At 42.1% G+C, this 17,923-nt stretch overlaps 2 protein-coding genes across 2 annotated transcripts; both read right to left on the bottom strand.

The window, feature by feature from the left end:
- Positions 1-382: 382 nt before the first annotated feature.
- LOC116205993 lies at positions 383-1,508 on the bottom strand. The gene is made up of 2 exons (XM_031538714.1): positions 1,173-1,508; positions 383-1,087 (listed from the first exon to the last, which is right to left on the bottom strand). Exons 1-2 carry the CDS (start codon positions 1,284-1,286, stop codon positions 485-487), a joined length of 717 nt encoding a protein of 238 aa, XP_031394574.1. The 5' UTR covers positions 1,287-1,508; the 3' UTR covers positions 383-484.
- Positions 1,509-5,758: 4,250 nt separating this feature from the next.
- On the bottom strand, positions 5,759-7,959 carry LOC116206109. Its single transcript, XM_031538879.1, has 4 exons — positions 7,781-7,959; positions 7,213-7,375; positions 6,664-6,796; positions 5,759-6,508 (listed from the first exon to the last, which is right to left on the bottom strand). Exons 3-4 carry the CDS (start codon positions 6,764-6,766, stop codon positions 6,093-6,095), a joined length of 519 nt encoding a protein of 172 aa, XP_031394739.1. The 5' UTR covers positions 6,767-6,796; positions 7,213-7,375; positions 7,781-7,959; the 3' UTR covers positions 5,759-6,092.
- Between the last annotated feature and the right edge of the window lie 9,964 nt (positions 7,960-17,923).

Here is a 17,923-nt window from a genome sequence, read left to right as displayed (position 1 = left end):
AATGTGTCGCACAAATTATGAAATACGTGAGGGTCCATCCTGAAATTCTCGTAACATCTTGTGTCATTTGAAAGCACTTCGTTAATGTACTCACTGCCTCGTAGTGCCGACGTTCTACAAGGACGTGCACGGGGGACTTGCTGTTCAGACATTGCATCGTGGATCGCCAAAAGGACGGGCAAATCATTTACGCTGTTGTCGTCATCATCGCTGGATGAATTATCATATCGCATTGAGTTCGCATACCTTGCCATAATCCTCTTCCGTTGAAGGTGACGAGCTGAATAAACAAACGTTAACATGATAGATTATCAACAAATAGCAACAATTGCCGAAGGGAATAACATTTCGTAAGACATAGTCAATGCATTATCAAAGACAATCATGTTCAAACATAACAGTAAAGGAAAACAAGGGTCTGGTTAATGTCATAACAGAAAAAACCGAAAGTAACAAACACATATGAGCATAAAATGTCGGTTGTTCAAGGATGAACAAGGTTGTGCAACCATTCGCGCCTAGCTTCTTCGTACATCCAAACAAACGCCTGTCGCCATCGTTCATCCTCCGTAATACGTGCTGTACCGGCCAGATACTCCCGTACAGAAATTGTTCCCCTCATTTGATTGAGGATTACCATGGCTTCTCCGATGCTGTTCTGTGCTGGTTTCTCTGGGCTCGTCACTGACTTGCTCTTCTTTGACTCCGGAGGGGTAGAATTTTTCGCTTTGTCCTTCTTCACCTTACTTTCCTTGTACAAGTCGATCAACTCCTGCAACTGCGACTTGTTGTTTGAACCTCTCTTTCTCACGCGTCGCCGCGACCCTGTGACGACAGGTTCCTCAGCTTCATCAATTGGATCATCACTGTCGCCGGATCCCTCTGCAAGATCGATAGCCTCTTTGCCACGGCTGTTCCGTAATGCTAGAAATTCCTCTTCTATGCGTTCATAGGATCGGGGGCTATGAGGTGGGTCGGTTGATGAAATTCGTAGTCCCCCTGTTGCTGACGATGTTTTGTATATCAGTTTCAAGGCCTCATAATGCTTACATCCTTTTGACCGAAAAGTCCTGAAGTTACTGTTCCGCTACATGTTATAAACATGCAATACTTAGTTACAACGAGTTTGCGTTAAATATGCAACTTGAAAGAAAGAGTAAGCGGTCCAGTACCTTGATAAACTTGTCCCAAATATCAGGATTCGCTTTCACGGTGTTAGTCGGCCCATCCCAACCAACTCCTGTGTGCTGAATCAACTCGGTGAATTGTGTGTACTGTGTCTTCATCCTTTGTGCTTTTGTTTTGACCTTGTCGCCGCCAAGAATCACACCTGGGAATTTCTCTTCCAGTTCCTTACTTATCTATTCCCAGTCCTTCATTCTCCAACTTGATGTATGCGTCCTTTGGAATTTATCGACCAAAATGTCAACGAATGCACTCTCAAGCTCGTCGGTCCACTCAACTATGCCATCACCCTTGGGAGCCATCTCAGTTGCAGAGAAGTACCGATAACTTAATAATGCACATACAACAGTAAAGGTTAACTAGGCAAATACACACTCATACATGCAAGACATGTAGAAGCTATGAGCTGAAAGTGTATTACGGACTAGAGGCATTGATAGATAAATGCAAGGAAAGAATGCCACAGCGAGGCCACAAGCACATTATGTTCCAATGCAGCAACATAAAGTGTTGTTCAAAATGTAAACTTAAAAAGAAATACTGAATCTCCATCGATGAAAATACCTACCTGCTTGATTCAAATTGCTTTATAAACTCAGAGTAGGTCGGTGGCAAGTAGTCTACTATGTCGTCGAGGGTCTTCTTGCGGCGATAGAACCTTCAAGTATTAAATTGTGGTAACTAAGTCGATGCCGCCCTCCTGTTACACAGTATAAACAATATTTATGGCATTGGTATACTTAGAAGAGTACTAGTAAATGCATGTGAAAGCATAGAAATATTGCACGCCACACCACAAAAGAGATGGATACACTCTTTTCTATAGGAGCCCCAGGCCTTGAAATCTCTGGAGAAAACGATGGATAGTTCATAGAAATTTATTTCTGTTGTTTGGAAATCAACTACAAAACAATAAGGCTGCTAACTCATACAAAAGCATAATTGATTTTACTTCTTTTCATCAGGAGGACAATCGTATCTAGGCAAATCAAACATAACACCTTTATCTACCCTTAACTCAGCTGATGCAAGATGTAGTGAAGTGGATGCAGTAAGCTTCTAAGAGTTGGCGATAGAGGCATTAGTCCCAAATTTGTTGCCACAAAAGCGATCAACTCAGGGCATTGATTAACAGATACCAGGCAGGCACCAGTAAATTGCACCGTCCATACTTTCCAAACACAAATAGTTATTAAAAATCAAGCCTCTATAACTCTGCAGCAACGAACCATCTCAGCTCAAGATTCAGAACGCCGAGACAAAATTCAAACTTCACTTTAGGGTTTCAGGTGCCCAACATATCTATAATCAAAGACTAAGTACTGATCAAGATCATCGGGACTGGAAACTAACCCGAAATACCTCAATGGATAGCTAATAACATCAGTATGCTGAGATTTTTCCACTTCCCATGAATCCTGTCGGACGAATCAAACGGAACACAAACACAAACGCAAAGGAGGCGGAGAAATTACCTTGGATTTGGGTATGGAACCGTGAAACCGCAATCGACCCTTTTAATTATGAGATGGCAGTGGTAGGGGCTCGAATTTTGCCGAATTCGTGTGCTGCTCAAACTGACAGGAAAGGAGGCTTTGACAGTTGGGGAGCGGGCACGATTGCACGCGAAGCTGACGGGTGTACCGAGATTTACGGATGCACTTCTTCGTTGTCGATCAAAGAAGGAAGAGGGGTGGGGGGAAGGAGGGGGGCCGACTCTGTTCCAGAGCATTCTCGTGAAGGAAGAAGCTGTGTAGGGGCCGGGTAAAACCCTAACTTCCGGTCAAACGATTTTGCTGAAATGTGGGGTCCACATGTTCCCAATAAACGGTCAAAATAACAATCATTCAAAATCAAAATCACAACTTTAAAATGTTGCTATGAAACCAAACAGAGCCTAAGAATTTAGATATATAAACTTGAGTAGAATTAATGTATTAGAGTGTCTACATGCCTTACGGTCAATATATATCTCTTGGTGGTGAGATGTTATATATATATGGGAGAGAAACAAATTAAGATCAATACTTAAAATAGTTAAGTATGATACTAAAAGATATTGACTTTCACCTCCCAACATTAATAAATCTGTTATAAAAGATAAAATCTACTAATTGTTTGCATTAGATGGTTTCATAATAGTTACTTTTATTATCAATGCTAATGCCAATTTAATGTAAATTTTACTATCAATGTTGTATAATAAATGGTTATAATAATTAATGTATTATAACTCATACATTAATATGTTAAATATAAATTAATTAACAATATATATTATTATAAATAATAGTAGCAAATATGAAAACAAAGAATACATTAATTTGAATCATTATTGTTATTTAAATAGTAAATAAATATTCATAGTCGTAGGACAATAGAAAAGTTAATTATATGAATTTAAACTTTATTGAATAATGTTTTAAACTATTGCGAATCTTATAAAGCCTTAATTAAGTAAATCTCTCATGAAAATAATTGACTAATTTTAGCTAAAATTAATCAAATTCACGAAATTTAATATATACAATTTGAGTAAATATAGCACAATAAATAGTGAAATTTGACTTTTTGAAAAAAAAATTATCCTCAATTTTTTTGATAACTCATAAGAAATCTCAATTAATAAAATATCCTAGAGTATAGCAAAGAGGTTAAGATCTCAAGAGCGTACCCACGCTAACAACGCATAATACGAAAGCAAGTGTAATAAAAAAAGTTATAGTAACTAATTTTTATCTGAATAGAATATTGATAATTTTGAAAACATAACACTACTATTTTTTTTGCCTTTTAAATATATTTGTAATACATGAATTGATGAAAATTCCTCAAGATATTTACATATAATTAGTAGATATTTATACTAAATAAAATGGAATATTTTCTCATGAAATTTTTGAAACTTAACTAAAACAAATAAGTTTGAATTATGTAAATAAAAATATATTTGCTGTGAAAGTACCATGCAATGCACGACTGAAAAAACCTAGTATTAATATATGAATCAAAAGTGAATAATAAATATAAGATAGTTGGGCTGGCAAGACTACCCTCCGTTTGCCTTTCTTGCACGCGTTTGAAACCCTTTTCCCTCGATTCTCATCTTTTCCTTTCTTTTATTAATTTATTCATTGTACTTTATTTTAAAAATGCATTTTAATATTCAAATAATAGGGGCATGAGTATTCATTGTGCTGCTATTAGTTCAAACTAAAGCTAGCTGAAAAACTTAATTTTTACATAAATGGATTCATGAGATCATGTTTTACACCACCACAATAAGACGAGTTTTTTTTTGTTTTTCATATGTAAGTAAAAGATTATGTGTCAATCATGATACATCTATATTACAAAAGGAAGAAAGAAGTTAGTTGATGTTATTTTCCTTCTCCTAAAAATTAAATATCTGCTATGAAATAGTCTCTTAAATTAAGATTCATTGGATACGGAGAAAGTTAATGTTAAATTATTAAATTCATACACTGTTTACGATAAGTATTATTTAGCCTACGAGCGCATGCCTAGCGATATTGCTGATGATATAACAGGTTAATTCTACTCTATATGATTTTATTATTATCATTAGAAAATTTTTTGTACTATTAATAAATTTTTTAAAACAAAAGTACATGTACACTAGTATTCATAAATAGTATCGTCCCATCTTAGGGTTAAGTTGGAATTATGTTGTGAGGATCCTGAAAGGCATTGCTCAAGGATTGGAGCACATCCATGGGAAAGGCTATGTGCGCAGTAAGTCCGCACAATGACCGATAATTAATGAATGTTCGAAGAACCTCACATTTTTAGAGTATTTTACTTGTCAAAACTCATAGGGAAAGGAAGCGAGATCACCGACTTTGGGACCCTCTCAAGGGATGGTAGTAGAAGTTTCAGCAATTTTACAAGGGGCAATTCTGCCCCAGAATTGGTTATACGTACGACTTGTGCATGTCAATTCATCAAACAATACATTCTTTCAAATATTTTGATATTTTAAAAACATGACTTGTAATATATAATCACCTATATTTACTCTCTTTTTTTTAATTGACTTGTGTATATTTTTTGTAATATTTTACAAAACATGAGGATTTATATATATATTGCCTTTGCTAGATGCGCCTCCGACAAAGAAATCAGATGTTTTTAGTTTTGGGATAGTATTGATTCAACTACTATCTCGGAGCATGGACCTAGAGAGGCAAGTTGAAAAGGGGCAAAGAGAAGGAATTGCGGGAGTGGGCAAACGTTCTATTTGGAATAACTGGACAATATTTGGTTCACAATAACTTTATGACTCCTGAATCTTGTGCGATAGTTTTGACGGAGCTTGCAATCAATTATCCCAAGAAATGCCCTGAAGGCCGTCTCACCATGAATGAAGTGATTAGAACACTCAATGATCAGCGAAAGTTTTGGCTCGAGCCCGATACAGCCCCATTTGATCACTTTAGTTTTTCTCTCTCTGCCCCATTTGATCACCTATGTTTTTTCCTCTCTCTTTAATTCACTTTTCCTAATCAATTGGTTTTGGGTCTATTCCATTAATAAAACTTCAGTTGTCGGCAAAAATTAACTGTCCTCTTCATATATATATATATATATATAATTTCTCAACATATGTTACTGAAAAAAAAATGGAATACCGGCTTAATAAAGTGAATGACATATCTAAGCTGCCAGTACCAATAAAAAATGAAAATGACAAGTGTTCCATGATAACCAATTTTTTTGGGTTACCAGCCATGCCAACTAATTCTAAAAGACATCGGTTCTATGAACCGTAAAATATGAACAGTATTTTTGGAAGAGGGACGAGGAGGAAATTAGGAAGCAGAAAATTAAATTGCAGAAAATTGAGAAGAGAACCATAACATGATCTTATTAGCCATCAAGCGTAACTAAGCACGTTCCTTGTGGAGGCAAAGCAGATGGTCGATGCCCAGATCAGAACCATAACGCCTAACAATTTTTAACATGAGTAGAAAGTTGACAACTTCATTGCTCAAGAGCCGGGAACGAGCTGAATCCTCTACACGCTCCATTGCCAGCCTTGTAAGAGCAAAGCCGTCACGACCGGAATAGCCTTTACTCGATATCAGGCTTCTGTGGACAAGGAAAAACTTGGAGTACTTTGAATACCTCAGGTTTTTCCTCACTCTCTTGGGTCTTTCTTCTTGCTGTAATTTGGCCCACACATCAAGAACCAACTCATAGTGAAGTCCTTCAGGATCATAGGCTCTTTTACAGATCAACGCGAGAACGAGGACACCAAATGCAAAGATGTCGGACCACTGTCCCAGACCCTTTGAATAATCTGCCACATATAAAACCCGGAACCATCGTCTCAGCTTCTTTTAGATATATAGTTATTGTTATAAACCAATTATCACGCAACAAAGTTATTGCGAAATATTTCAATGGGATGAACAAAATAGCGATAAAGAAAAGGAAAAGTTTCTACGTACTAACATGATAAAGCAGGATAATCGGTGTAACCAAAACCTCCATTGAGAGCTCTTCCGGTATCGTCTGGTGCTTTTACCATATCTTGAAAGGTTCCACCAAGAAACATACTGAAATCTAATATTTTTAGATCGTATCCCTGCACATACAATCAACAGTTTTCGGGTTAAAGACTGTCACGATCGGAAGCAATTAACCAGCGATCTACCAATCGTGAGGTGAAAAATTAATAATAACCTCGTCAAGCATAAGGTGACGTGCATCTAAATTGCGAAGCAAGTACTGCGGATTATGGGCGTGCAAGTACTCAATGAAAAACGCTAAGTGTATAATCACCTTCATGCGGTGTGGCCATCTGAAATTTTTTGCAACAAGAAACTTAATTGATTTTTTTTTAAGATCGATGAGTGAACAGTGAAAAAATCGAAACACACCCTTAATTAGGTGGGGTTAATTCAAATCCTAAATAAAGATTAACATAACAAGCAGGCGAGATTGAGGAATTGGATTATTTGTATTAACAACTGATTAGAAGGAGGACGAAATCAGTGACACCTTTAGGTATTAGGTTTAGGACATTGTCGAGTGGCTTGAGATTGTAAATAAGCGCGTCATGACCGTCTTCGTCACAGTATCCGATCTGCTTCGCTACCCTTGGATGGGACCTAATCTCTTTGTGGACGAGTATCTCATTCTGCATACAAACTTATAATTCGTGCTGCAACGGAAAAAAGAGAAGAAAAAAAAAGAACTTATTTTGTGAAGCAAAAGCGTGTATATGCAATCGTCAAATCAATAGGAAAGCAGTATAACTCAAGGGTTTTGGTCTAATGATTAATGTGTACCCAAGTTTACATCAAGACCCAAGTTTGAATTTCCTTAGGGCCACCGGAGCGCCTTTGGCGTAATACCAGCTCCGTGCGCCACCGGGGGGTTCATAGAGCCCCGGAAATTAGTCGGGCGAAGTTCGGATACCTCGGATTAGCCCAAAAAAAAAAAGGAAAGCAGCGTACGGACTTTCATCGCCAGCCGGGCTCTCCAGACCAAAAATAATCCGTATACAGCTGAGGCCATCGTCAGACTTTAATAATGATCTCATCAGCACTCGGGCTCGTGAAGTTACCCGATTCGTGTTTTCCCCAGTAGACTTTTCCGAACTGGGCACTCCCGAGGACTTGATCTGTGCTGAACCGATTTGTTAATTGCACGAGCTCCGCTTACTGGAACTCGATCTATGCCGAGTCCATAATTGTCAATAGCTGGAAAAAATTTCAGCAGTAAACAAACTATAATGAGAATGTGTTGGAGGATGTTTGACGGGGGGTCCTACCTACTCTGGCGTTTTGGTATTGGGTGCCGTTTAACACTTGATAATATATTTGTACAATCCGATAATATACTTCTATACGCAACCTTTTTCGTTGATCCAATTTTTTTTGGACCATTGACTTTTGATACATAATTTATTTGACAAGTTATTTCAATTTAGAAATCCAGAGTTAGAAATCTATCTTCTGAGTTGCTACGGCGTCAGGGATGTCTTCGTTGTTAGCATCCCAGATGATCTCACCAGATTCATCTGTCTTGACGCTGGTCAGGATTTCATTTTGTTGGAAGGGAGAAAGGTAGTTATCCCACCATCCCTTCAGTTGGCCGGTGAACCCTGCTATCAGCATGTGTGCTATGGCTGGGTCCGACAATCGGGTCTGGGTCTTGTAAGCATTTGACACCATCGTCATTTGCTGCAAGACGCTCAGAATGTTATATTCAGACTGCCCGTCTATGTTCCACTCATAGATGGCATTGGCACTGTACCTATTCTGGACAATGTTTGGTTTTTCTTCCAAAACTAGGTCTGGTGCACTTATGGTAGAATTCTGTTTTATCTCTGATAAATGCATTTACAAGATAGACTGATGTATTTTGCGCAGGAAATGGCCGTGGAATCTGCCCAAGAGTGGTTACACCATTGGCTGTTAGAACTGTAGCAAGACGAAAGTCTTGAAAAAATCCAAAAAGATATACAGGACGGGGAAACAGACTCTATGGATCGTATATTCACTGCTTACATCCACAAAATCTGTGCCCTCATCGATCATCCTGTATCCCATGTGTTGTGTGCCTATTTTAACAAGCATTGCAAAAAGATCCCTCGATGCAATACAAAACCTTGTTTTCGGCACATCAACTCCACTTTAAAAACCCGGGAGGATTATGAGCTATTCATAGGCCACCTGGCTTTGCAGGCTCCTGTAAGAGTCCATTTAAACATTAATCTGCCATAACCATTGTTTCATGTCTGTATACAGGAACATGGATCTCCCCTGGCTTGACCAGGTCAATAAAGGTTCCTCCTCCAGGAACAAAACCCATAAACATCAGGATCTGCCTCCAAAAAAGCGATTCTGCATAAAGTCCAGCCTCACGGCTTGGCGGCCTGATCACAGGCAACAACTCATCTTGGATGATTTATGGTCTTCCATAAAAAATCCTCAAAAGGGTGAGGCTTCCATAAATGCATTGGTTCTCCACATGGAGGAGCAAAGCAACAACAAAGCATCCTTGCAGCAGGAACTTTGCCTGAAAATCGATTCGCTACAAGAAGAGCTATCCCTCCAAAAAGCTCAGACTCAAGCTTTCCTCCAAGACAGGTTAGTAGAGTTCGATAATTTCACAGAGCACTTTGCAGAAATGCAAGGAGAAAATCATGCTCTAATGAAAAAATTAAAAAAGAGCGAAAAAAGGAGAGGTATTCTTGAAAAAGAAAATGAAGGCTTCAAAAAAGAATTAGAAAGCCTCTGTGTGGAAAGAATAGAAGTCTTAGAGTTTTCTGAGTCCTGCCTCAGAGAAAAAGACACTCTTGGTGATGAAAATAAAAAATTAAAGCAGGATTTGGAGTCCTTATCAACTCCATCGATAAATCAGTCTGTGGTTCCCCCCATCGGAAACCAAACTGAAAAGCTGTTTTGGGAAAAACCCATTGAGATAACTCTTAGTGGCGTCTTCCCTCGAGCAGGAGAAATCCTGTTCCTTTCAAAACTTCCTGAAGATATTGTCTTAAAAATTTCTGAGACAAGTCTCCAGGATTTTACTACAACCACCATTTCCTTTTTCAAAAGACTCCTTCATTTCTGTGCATGTTCACAAAAAGGAATTGACGGATGGTTTTGGAATTGGGAAAGAAAAAACCATTTTCAAAATGATTTTCCAAAACCCTGTGACCAACACGAGGAAGATGATGATTTTGAAAGAACTGACATCCTACTCATGAATGGTTGCAGGCATATCCTGGAATTCTCGATCCCCAGGATAAGCTTTTATGTTTTCCCTTTAAAAGATAAATTTTATAAACACCATTTCGAATTTTGTGATCTTCTGAAATATGGAGTTCTCAAATCCATTATTCTGAAACCAGAGGATGAACATCGACCAGAGTACCAATCTCTTTTCGGAGATAATGCTTGGGGATTGATCAAAAGGTCCCTGCATCGATCGTCCAGCCTCTTCATCAGCATAGAATCCTCTCCACCGGAGTGGATCTCCCCCATAAAAGTCCAACCTGCTATCCATTACATTTTTATCTCTCCGGTAAGTTCGAGGAGCATTCTCACTCCGGAAGTGAAGTTCTGGCCAGCAGATGGACCGATAACCAACCAGATCAGCGACTGGCGAGCCTGGGTTCAGGTAAATGAATGGCACTGGCGTAAATACCCAGAGCATGTTCTCCAGTTCTCAGGTGATTGCCAAAGAATTTTCCTGCATATCTCTCTCGTAGACTTACCAGCTCAACCAGGGTTCAGCACAAGACATGCTTTCCTGATTGATAAGTTTATCTTCTGATAGATCCCTATATTTTAAAATATTAATTATAATTAATGTGTGATCTTCTGATAATTTATGTTTTAAAATATCGTCTACCAAAAAAATGAGTTTAAACTTATGAACAAAAGCAACTACTAGTAACCAACGTGGGTCGATTCAAGCGTTTTGGCGCTTGTTCTGTTTAAGCATGGTTTTGAGTTCGAGTTTTTATGAATGCAGAAAATTTACATTGGGAGAGCTTTATCCCTTAGTGGGTCGACCCAACTCGCCTGAATTAATCGAGTTTTGATTAAGCTTAAGGATACTATGATTCTCACCGAGAAAAAAAAGGAATTGTCAGCACCCAATTTCGGTCCATCGGCTCCAGGGGGGTCCAGCCCAGCCAGCCCAGCCCGTCATCCACAGCCCAACGCCTTTCGCGGCCCAAGCCTTTATTTGGCCCGAGTTGCTCCAGTCCAGCCCAACGCCCCTCCGGGCGGTTCCCTCCTTCGGATAGGCTGACCGATCCGATCCGACCCGACCCGTCCGTCCGGCAGTTTTCTTATATTACAGAAACGTCCCCAAACTTTCGGATTAGGTAAAAATCTCAACTTAGCGGCATGTTTAGGGCTTTATATTAAATATCATGCCTGCTTGAATGATGATGACATGAAATAATTGCTTGTTGGTTGCATAGATTATCAAAATTATGCCAAATCCGATTATTCTAATTTTCTGATTTGTTCCATTCTAGTCCTGCAACGAATTTTCTTTTTTTTCAATCCTGCCCAAATTCCCAAATCAATTTTAAACCAGTTCCATGACATTTTCGATATTTCCATCACGTCCATAATTTTTTTTAGAATCAAATACTGCTCCAGCAAACTTTTACATTTGTTTCAATTCAGTCCCTGGAGCATTTATTATTTTTTAAAATCAGCCCTAAATTTCAAAATTCATTTCAAACATACTCTGGGCTATTTCTTTATTTCTAGCACACCCTCCAAATTTTCTCTGGATTTTAAACCACCTCAGAAAAATTTTTCCATTTGTTTCAATTCAGTCCCTGTGACATATATCCCTTTTAAAAAATCAGTCCAGAGCTCCAAAATTCTTTTCAAACGCGTCCCGGGCTATTTCATTCTTTCCAGAACGTTCCCTGATTTTTTTTTAGAATTTAAAATCGCTCCAGTAAACTTTTCAATTTGTTTCAATTTAGTCCCTGCAACATTTGTTCATTTTAAAACCAGCCCTGAATTTCAAAAAATTTAATTTTAAATAAACCCTAGCCCATTTTATACTTTCCCGAACATTCTCCAAATTTTATAGAATTTAGAAAAATCATTCTCCAAATTTTTTGATTTGTTTCAGTTTAGTCCTTGAGACATTTTTCTGTTACTTCATCAGTCTTTATTATTCTACATTATGTTGTTCGATCCTCATGTAAATTTTTCGAGATGACTGGAAATTAGAGTTTATCGAGCGATCTATTATTGATCGTTTCGACGGCTCGAAACCCAAAAAAATAAAATAAAGCATTCAGCAGATTTTAATTAAACTTAATGATTTCACCAATCGGGTAAACGGGACGTTCATTTGACTAATTAATTCACTCGACCTTAATAATTTTGCATGAATTGATAATTAATCGGGAATACGCGTCGATAAATTGCAAATACGTGTTGACGCCTTCTTTTCAAAATTCGCAAATTTCATACTAAAATCTGAGACTCGTGATCCGACGTGACATGGACGTCTGGGAAGAACTTGCATGTTTTGACTCGAGGCCTCCTAATTTTAGGTAATTCAAGTCGGGGTGTGGAAGTTCTTTTTAGATCACTTCCGGATAGATTGACTGTTTCTTTGACTTTTTGGGGTTCTCGCATAACCCTAGAAGAATCAGGGAATCAGTCAGCGCCGGTCACAGGCCGAGGTGGCCCGCATTGCGTATTCTCTCTCTTTCAAAAATAAATTTTCTATACAAAGGCAAAAAGGCGTATTTACAATTTATTGTTATCTATGCATGATCTTGGGTAGTTAGATCGGGAATAACGGTTTAAGATACCAACATTTGACTTAATCGCATATTCGGCCTAATAGAAAACAGAATGGGGATAGCGGGCTAGGCACTAGGTTGTAGGATTCTCGTGTCAAAATCCACATTCTATAATAACCTATCATAATCAAAGTGTCACGATACATAACATTTTAAAATCAACCCACACATTCGAGACTTGATCACGGACACACACAGTCTGTCAGGTCCGGTAAATGATGCTGAATGCTACATGCCATTCCCGTCTTGCCTTTTACTTGTTTTACGGTAGGATTTGTATGCCAAGATTCCTCGGTTAATAATCAATTAATCCACGTAAATTTGGTGATAATAAAACCCCATTGATTGTTTATTTGAACTTGCTTGTTACATCTTTTGCACTTGATTGTATTGCGGATCGAGCCCGATCCTTTAGGACTCGATTCACATTGGGTCCAACGCCCATAACCGACGATCATGGGGCCCAATGCCCTTATACACCGAGAGCGCACTTTAATTTCAATTTCAGTCTTTTCAAACTACACGGTGAGCATGAGTGGAATAATAACCGAAATGCGAACCGACCGGGATCCAATTGTTATAATTTGTATTTTATTTATTTGAGAGAACAATGTGAGGATTTATGTTGTATGTTTATTAATGTAAAAATCCCGGTCGGAGAGCAGACGGTCGGAGTGTTTCTTCGAATTTACGGTGTCAAAATGCGTAAGATGAGCGGAACTTAATTAAGCGGTAATTAAATAAAAATGGCAAGCCTAGACAAGTTAGAGTACCGATAAGGCATGCGAGATATAGGCTCGCATGTAACAGAACCCCCGAATTCGGAACCTCGGGTTTCACAGACCATATGCCTTAGCAATTAGGTGTACCCCGTACCCCTAGACCCGGGTAACTTGCCAGCCCTCGACCTTCGGGTCGTAAAATGGCAAGTGGCGACTCCTTCTCACGTGCGTCCGTTGCGCGTCCCCGGGAAGGTGGATACTCCCAAGCCGCGTTGCATTTAGGCGCGCGCATGCGTGCCCCGACGAGACGAAATTCGGGTGCGCACAACTTGGCGACTCCGCTGGGGACCACTTAGAGGGTTCGGGCTCGTTTCCGCTTGCTTTGTTTGCTTGTTTATTTATCGCTTTCTGTAATTTTTCGCTTATCTACTTTATGCATTTTTTATTTCCCGCACACGCATTGCATAATCATACTAGCTTCTAGGTACCTACGGGTCGCGTCCCACGACCGATTTTAAGAAACACAGGTTAGATAGGGGTTCCGAGTAAGGGTACGTCGCACGGTTGGACCGTCGATTAGGCCCCCAAAGATCCCCGCTCGATTTCAAGGAATTGACACCCTTGAATCGGGGGCCCACATCCTTACGTAGCACGGTCCCTGTAGTGCCAAAACCATGCATTCTGCAGGAGCTCCACGCCATCCTCCAACCCGGCTTCAACAATAGTCCTTGAGTCGGCCTGCGCGCCAATTTGAATTTTTTTCTGTTCTTGAGAGAGATGTGCGATGTATAATATTCATTAAGCCGTGGGCATTTTTTATTTTATGCATACATGCATCATCCAATTTCAAAATTAGGGTGTCATTTGTATTGACTAGTCTTAAATCGATCTTCCTTTCATCTTGGTAAGGGATGTCACGCTCGGTCTCCTGCCTGCGCCTCGACAGAGTCACACCACCGCTCGAGGAGATTACTCGTATATGGGGAGCATTACGCCCAGTCGACCGCCGTTACATCTCTGCGTTCATAGGGGATATCCCTTTGCTGGCTACTCGGCAAGTTGATTGGAATTTCCTCGATGCCGCCATCGCATTCTGGAATCCAAGTCGTGCCGTCTTCGACATACAGGGTACCGAGCTCACGCCAACCATTGAGGAGTACCGGACACTCATCGGTCGAACCGCAGTTGTCCACGGCATCGTAGAGCCCAACTTCCACACCACCCGACCAACCCTAGTTTCACGCCTACTCGGGGTTCCCACGACTCGTTTGAATGCTGAACTCGCATACTCCGGAAGCACGGAGATTGCAATCGAGAAACTCCTATTTTTTATTAAGTCACGAGCGCATAGGGTCCGGGGGGATTTTCTTCGAAAGGATTTATGTCATGTTGTTCTATTGCTAATCTTTGGAACCCTCTTATTCCCTCGCTCGCATAGTCTCATCGATGCTGCCTTGGCCAGTGTTGTCCTCCAAGTGGTCGGAGGGCGTGGTTATGAGGTAGCCCTCGTGGCTGAGACCATCCGGTCCCTTGACCGCGTCTTGAGAACATGCGACCGAAGGATAAGAGGATCCCCTATACTTTTACAAATTTGGCTTCAGAGTCACGCAAACCCTCTGCGTCTGTTGCGCTCGATTATGTATTTTAATGGTTCGGAGTCAATTATTTCTCGATTGCTACCCCTCCTGCGTGTGGAAGAACGCAAGGTCTCTGAGTGGATCAAAATTTTTCGTGAAATAGCACCTAGGGGCTTCAAGTGGCGTGCCGCGTGGATGCCACCCGGACCCATGGCCCTTAGGTGTCCTGATTTTTATGGAGTCCCACTCATGAGTCATGCGGGGTCCACCACTTATTTTCCGGCGCGAGTAGTGAGGCAGCTCGGTAGCTTACAGACGGTCCCCGAGGATACGGCGCGAACTAGATTTGAACATACTTGGCGGGTGGATCAGACACCCGCAGATCGCCAAAGTAACATTGAACAGGTCCTGGATGCGTGGCGAACTGTGATTACCGAGCGTCCATACTTCCCCGAGCATCCGACCCTTGATGAGCGGGATTTCCAGGCTACAGAAGAATACATCATTCGCTTCTACTGATGGGGTCCAACAGCACACGAGGATCTCGTCAACTCTCCGCGAGTCGAAGATGGCAGGTCACCCGGCGCAATTCCCACTCCAAATATGTCCATCCAAACCGAACTCACTCATCTCAGAGCTGAAAGAGATCATCTTCGTCGAGAAGTCGCAGAGAAGGATGAGCAGTTTGTTGATCAGCGCCAACTACAGAGAGAACTCGCCCAGACCCGTGCCGAGCTACAGAGGTGCGATCAGGAATTGACACGAGTAAACGCCGCTTTGGAGAGGTCTAGGAAAAGGGCCCGCGGGGGTCCATATACACCCTAGGATAGACACCCCCGCTAGACCCTCGAACTAGGGCTTTCCACAGCGATGGTTACTTGGTTCCCGGGCATGGTGAAAGATCGATTTAGGACTATTTCTTTTAAAAATTTGCATTGTATTTTTGGATCGTTCGGAGTCAATACAAATGGCAGCATTAGTTTTCAAATTTCATGCATTTCATGCATCACCTCTTTTATTCAATACCTTATTCTTTTTAAAGAGAATCTTTACTCACGCACTTATGGAATCTAGGTGTTAACAACTGGCGGCACCTCATCGATATCCTACTCGTTTCCAGCAAAGAATGGCAGAAGAAAATCAATTAGCTGTCTTTGAGGAAGATACGCCTATCACTCCAATTCATTCTCAAGCGCCGACTATGCATGCGCCACCACCACACGTGTCTCCTATAGGCGTGCCACCAGCACATCGGGGAGCTTCCCCGACTCATCTTCCGCCACCTGTATCTTCGGGCCCACACCCGGCATATTCAGGAGGACAGCCATCTTCCGCAGCTGATGATCGTGCACGTATTGCAGTACTTGAGAGCACAGTCAATCAACTGGCTGCCACCATGGCCACCAATATGGCCGAGCTCATGGCCCTACTCAAAGGCCCAAATCGTGCTTCTTCGAGCTTCACCCCACCTCCTGGGTACGGGCCAGCGGTCGATCCAAGCCCATGGGCCCAGCCGACCTTGATCCCTGATAATGGAGATACGTCTGCCCCAACGATAGTGAATGTGCCGGCAGCCCATCCGGTTAACAATTTTCCAGCACCACCGGCTTCAGCGACAATGTTGGAACCGCCTATGCTAGTACCTCCACCGATCTCCACATCAGTCCCGATTCCGGTCTCTGCGTCGGTCCCAGCTCCGACTTCCGCTGTCCCACCGCCGATCATATTCCTGCCTACAACTGCCCAGGCTCCTGCTCACACTGCCGAACCTCCCCCGTACCAAGCTCCACAACCCCATATCGGCCTTTCTTACCAAGCTCCACCTCCCCTAAATATAGCCTACTCTGAACCGGGCACGCCGAACCACGCGGCCCCTAGAGCTCCACCCACAAATTTTCTCCCGGAAACGGAGACTGAACAGGAGCAGAGATTGAAGAAGTTGGAAGAGAATATCCGAGCCCTACAATCAGGCGGCTCCCGCCTCGATGCCGGCGACGGCGATTGGAGTCTTTTCCCAAGCATGCAGCTACCCCCAAAGATTAAGGTGCCTGAATTCCAGAGGTACTACGGCACGACCGACCCTCGTCGCCATCTCCGTCACTACCGGGGAAAAATGCTGCAGTACTGGAACTACGAAGAGTTTGTCATCCATACATTCCAGGATAGTTTGGCAGGAGCGGCTCTGGATTGGTACATGTCACTGAAAGCTGTAGATATCCCCACGTGGGCAGACCTCTCAAACAAATTCATCGACCAGTACAGGTACTGTGCGGAGACGCCCCCGACTCTGCTGGAGCTCAGCACGATGGAGATGACCGAGGACCAGGGCTTCGAGGCCTATGCAGTGAAGTGGCGAGCTAGAGCGGCGAAGCACGTCCCTCCGATCAGTGAGGCACAGCAGATCCAATTATTCCACTCCACTCTTAAAGGGGCATACTACTTGCACTTGTTGGCCCACACGTCTTCATTCTCTAACCTTATCGATGCCGGAAAGAAGCTCGACATCGGCATCAAGCTCGGCAAGATAGAAGGTCCGGTCGAGAAAAAGGAAGGAGAGTCCTCGAAGAGGGCCGCCACTGGGACAGCGGGAAGCAGGAGAGGGAAAGACACGTCCGTCAATGCTGTCAACTCAGGGCGCCAGACCCCCCCCAGCAATATTCTATAAGCTACACGCCCGCACCACCAGCCGCTCAAGCATATGCTCCGCCTTCGATACATTATCAACCACAACCCCGAGCGCAGCAAGTTTACTATTCCGCCCCACCGGCTTCCTTTCCATTGCCGGTCCCGCAGCAATACGCCCATAATCATGCTTCTGCTCCTCCTCAGGCCCCGCAATACAGGCCTCCGGCTTCGAGAACTCCTCAGCCGACACAACAGGCCCCAGCCCCACAAGGTCAGCAAGGTGTCGCAACGCAAAATCGGCAGCGTAAACAGTTCACGCCTCTGCCGGCTCCGCTCTCCTACATATACCGGCAACTCCTCGCGGGTAACAAGATCCGATCGATAGCACCTAACCCTGATTTTGACCCAACCATTCAAGATCAGAGTCGGCGCTGCGAGTACCATCAGGGCGTACCCGGTCACACCACTGACAATTGTTGGAAACT

The sequence above is a fragment of the Punica granatum genome, chromosome 4 (assembly GCF_007655135.1).
Source record: "Punica granatum isolate Tunisia-2019 chromosome 4, ASM765513v2, whole genome shotgun sequence".
NCBI lineage: Eukaryota > Viridiplantae > Streptophyta > Magnoliopsida > Myrtales > Lythraceae > Punica > Punica granatum.
The sequence above is the reverse complement of the archived record's forward strand: the minus strand, read 5'-3'. Positions and strand labels throughout refer to the sequence as shown.